At 46.7% G+C, this 4061-nt stretch overlaps 1 protein-coding gene across 1 annotated transcript; it reads right to left on the bottom strand.

Annotated features, from left to right (window-relative positions):
• Positions 1-887: 887 nt before the first annotated feature.
• LOC102522418 (disintegrin and metalloproteinase domain-containing protein 25-like) lies at positions 888-3823 on the bottom strand (the record flags this gene model as incomplete). Its single annotated transcript, XM_032470834.1, has 2 exons — positions 888-927; positions 1713-3823. Coding segments are annotated over 2 exons (2151 nt in total), but the record flags the coding sequence as incomplete, so codon positions are not given.
• Positions 3824-4061: the final 238 nt, after the last annotated feature.

Below are 4061 nucleotides of genomic sequence, written 5' to 3'. Positions count from 1 at the left end.
TAGCTCAACAGCGCACAACAGAGCTAATTCAGCACATGTGACTTGGAGGAAAATGACTGTGGATCAGAGGCCCCTCAAGTTATGAATCTAGACCTGCGTAGTAACTAGGACCACTGGGGACTTCTCCTTCCCTCACAGAGGTCCTCTCCCTGGGCTCAGATCACATCCAGCATCAGTAAGTGCTCAGGGGGGAAAATAGCTGGCATGACTCAATGTTTCGACTTTCAATTCTGAGAAAAATTGTTTCCCCTGCCTGAAATTGTGGTTCATCTCCTTCACGTTGCTTCCTTTGCTCCCTGATGTCCTCAAAATATGGTTCTTTAAATATAATTGGGATTGTCTAAGCTTTTTCCCCCTAGAGGAAACATGTTCCACCAAGATTTATATATCCTACCTAGAATTGTATCTTTTCTTACCCTATTTTTATCCTGTTTTATTGGTAAAGTTATGAAAGAGTTGAGTGGCAAGTCTTATTTTCCTCTGTTTTCAAGTCTTGAAGGAATTCCATCTTGGTATAAAACCTATTCCCAGTTTGGTAAAGGGCAGCATATTAAAAATCCAAAACCTTCTGATGTCAGACTCTGCCCTGCATTCTCCATTAGTCCATGATAAGTACAGTATCAGTCAGAATTCAGGCACAAAGAGAGAAAGCACAGCCCTGAGATAACCATGAGTTACTAACAAAGATGTGTCTGTCCCTTCCAGGACTAGAAATCAAAGGGAAGAGGTGCTGTGATGGGAACCTACACCTTTGAGGTAGATCCTGTGGATCTGGTATCTGATCCCTGAGGAGAAGGTTCCCCACCTTGGTGCTGGGACCTGGGGGATTTGGAGAAGATTCAGACACGGGAGTCAAAACCACTGGGTAAGGTGCTGGGTAGCAGGGCCTAGTGGCAAGCATGTCTGAGGCTGATCACGTTGCTGGTCCTGGGTGAAACCGCACGTGTACGTATAGCGGAAAGTTAGTGTTGATGCCAAGGTGAAAGCTGTTAATGATGCGACACTGCCGTTAACACCAGTCAGACTGCTCCCCAGGTTTCCAGTCTCCTGCTAGGTCCCCCCATTGGCAGGAAGTAGTAGGGAGAGGACTGGCAATCAGAAATGCGATTTGTAGGTTCCCATTCGTTGTGTGACAGAGCAGAGTACAGAGGGGAAGGATGTATTTTGGGCTGAGAATCAAAATGCGTGCAAATCACAACACACACAAAAACACCATCCAGAAACTGTGTTTGCTCAGGAAACAGAAAGAGGAATTTCATAAAAATTAACCACTAAAATGGCAAAATAATGGAAAGTAGACACAAACTAGGGATTAGGGTATTTTGTTGTTTAATGGCTGTTTATGGTCCCAAATGATAAGATACTTGGGATTTTCTGTTAGTGATCTATGACACATGCGGTGACATTTCTGCTGCCAGGAGACTAAAACTTAATACGTGGGGAAGATCATTTGGTTTTGGTGTTCTGTCTTGAAATTGGAACTACTGGTTTTTCTTTCTAAGTTGGTGTCTTAGTTGGTACACTTTGCACCTCTTCCTTAGGTAAAGTTGGAATATTCTTATTGAAGTCTCACCTTTTACCTTGCTCGTCTTAGTCGTGTTTGGAACCGTCTCCTCTGCTTCATCGTCTGTTTTTTTTTGCGTCTCATAAAAAGAAAAATTAACAGACACAATAAAATAAAAAAAGGAATTAGCAGTAATAGTAGCAGATACCTCTTGCCCAGCATGTTTTCTTTTTTGACTTCTGGTTTTTGCGGGGGTGGGCCACTGTCCACACTGCCTCCGCTGCCTTCGTCCAGGCAGCTGGGGGGGGCCCACCTGGAGTGGCAGTGGCAGTGATGTCTGCTGTTACAGACTCCGTTCAAATTGCAGGTCTCAGGTGAGCAACTGCTTTTCAAAGTAGACATCAGGACACACTTTCTTTGGATGCAGATCCGTCCTGCACCACACTCTGTGCCGTCTTTCACTTCACCAGCGTCAGGTATGGTCATCCCAAAGTGGTAGTCTGTACCCCAGCAAGTGACTCCATTGAAGTGAGTCCAGCTCACAGTTGTGTGATCTCTCAGAACGGGAATTTTGGTCACATTCTCACACTGGACCCTCCCACACAGGATATCTGAGATGCCACATTTTACATATGAAGTGACTCTGACACCACAGTTACCAAAACGGTCACCTTGGATATTCACTTCCCTGTAGCAATCCTGATTTGCACTCTTGGCCTCTTTGCCAAAGATTTGCCTGCACTGTTCATTGCGATTGTTGCATCTCTTTTCATAGCAGTAGCCCCCGCCCGTGCAGGAGGTCCCGTCCTGCCTGTGCACGTCTTCTGGACACTGATAGGACGTCCCATTGCACCACTCTGGAAGATCACACTCATTTTCCTCTTTTCTGCACAGGAAGCCTGGTGGCCTGAATGTGCAGTTGTCACAGCAAAGCCCAAAAGCGCAGTCAGCCCCAGGTTTCAGAGTGCAGTCTGGCTGACAGCAGGGATCTTTTGTACACGTCTGTAAGGAGCCACAGTCACACTCTTCTCCTTCCTCAAGCACACTGTTCCCACAGCGTGTGTACATGAAGATACTCTCTTTCTTTGGTAAAAGGTTCAAACAGGATTTCCTTCTAACAGTGTCCCAATAATAGGCGTAACTGCAGTTGCTGAATTTATGTATCAGTGATTTACTTGGGTACATTACGCACCTTTTACGCCCGCATGTACATGTGTTATCATCATGTTTCATGCCCAAGTTATGACCAAGCTCGTGTGACACAATAAATCCCAAACTATTCAAGTCATCATCCAGGATGCTGTCAACTCCACAGTTATATTGTTGCTGACATACTGAGCCAACATAGGCTAAGCCAACGGTGATGCCAAAGTCTGCTTTTACAAAAATATGTGCAACATCATGGGGCAAGCGGACATTGAAACCTGATAACTTCCAAACACAAAATTCACTCAAGAGGTCTTCTATGTCATCTGTTGCAAGGTAATTTTGTTCAGACCAGATTTCAATTCCAATTAAAACCACATGAACATCTATTGTACTTAAAATGTTATCTATTACATTGATGGTAAGGCATACTTCATCCTGCACTTTTGAAGTATTACTTTCATGATGAAGATACCGATTGTGGTCCACCACCACTGCCAGTTCCAGAAAACGCCTGTGGGTCCACCAGCCTTCATACCCACTTTGCATCAAAGTGGACTCAACACTCTCTTGGAACTTCAGTTGTCGTGCTATTTCTTTGTCTGTTAACCCACATCTCATGGGTGGGAGCTGTGTCTCCTCCTTGTCCATTCTATATAGCAGGTGTTCAAATGAAGTAGAAAGCCTTTTGGGCTGGATTTCATAAACAATGTTATTTATCTGTAGTATTCCTCGAAAGCCCCTCAAACATGTACTGAGGGCAACCAGGGATTCCGGGTCCCCCTCCACATGCCCCTGGTAGTAGCAGTCATTCTGGACAAAGGGCTGGTCCTCCAGGAGAGCATGCTGGTCGTCGTAGGTGAACACTGGGAAGTGTTGAGAGAACAAATGCTTGTTGACCTTCATGTGAAGAACGTGTTTCCGGCCCCCGACACGCAGGCTGTAGGAGAGCCAGCCTGGAGGCTTCACGCCCCTGCCAGTGTGTGTCACCCTCAAGGGTATGACCACTTCTGGAGGACCATGGCGTTGGGAGCGTCCAACACAGGACGATCCAGAAAGCAACAGAAGCAGCTGCGACCAGAGTAGCAGTGGGAGAGTGGTCCTCACGTGCGCCAGGGCCTCACCCACAGCCATTCTGGCGCCAGGATATGGAGCCACCGGTGAGAGCAGAAGTGTGCAGGGCAGGACGCATCACTGTATGCAGCATTGACCTTCAGTCTGTTTTCGGGCAGAGTCACACTGCCAGAGCTGCAGCACTAAAACAACAGGAAAAGCAGAGACAGGGGTGGTTGTTATGAGCAAGCTAGATGGAAGGGAAGAGAAGGGCGTGGGCGAAATGGATGAGCGCTGGGCTGACGCCGTGGCTCAGTGCGCTGCACGGCACTTGCTCTTAAGCAGTGGTGAGGCTGAG

Source organism: Camelus ferus, chromosome 31 (genome assembly GCF_009834535.1).
Source record: "Camelus ferus isolate YT-003-E chromosome 31, BCGSAC_Cfer_1.0, whole genome shotgun sequence".
Taxonomy (NCBI): Eukaryota; Metazoa; Chordata; class Mammalia; order Artiodactyla; family Camelidae; genus Camelus; species Camelus ferus.
Note: the sequence above shows the minus strand (reverse complement) of the source record. Positions and strands in the feature narration are given on the sequence as shown.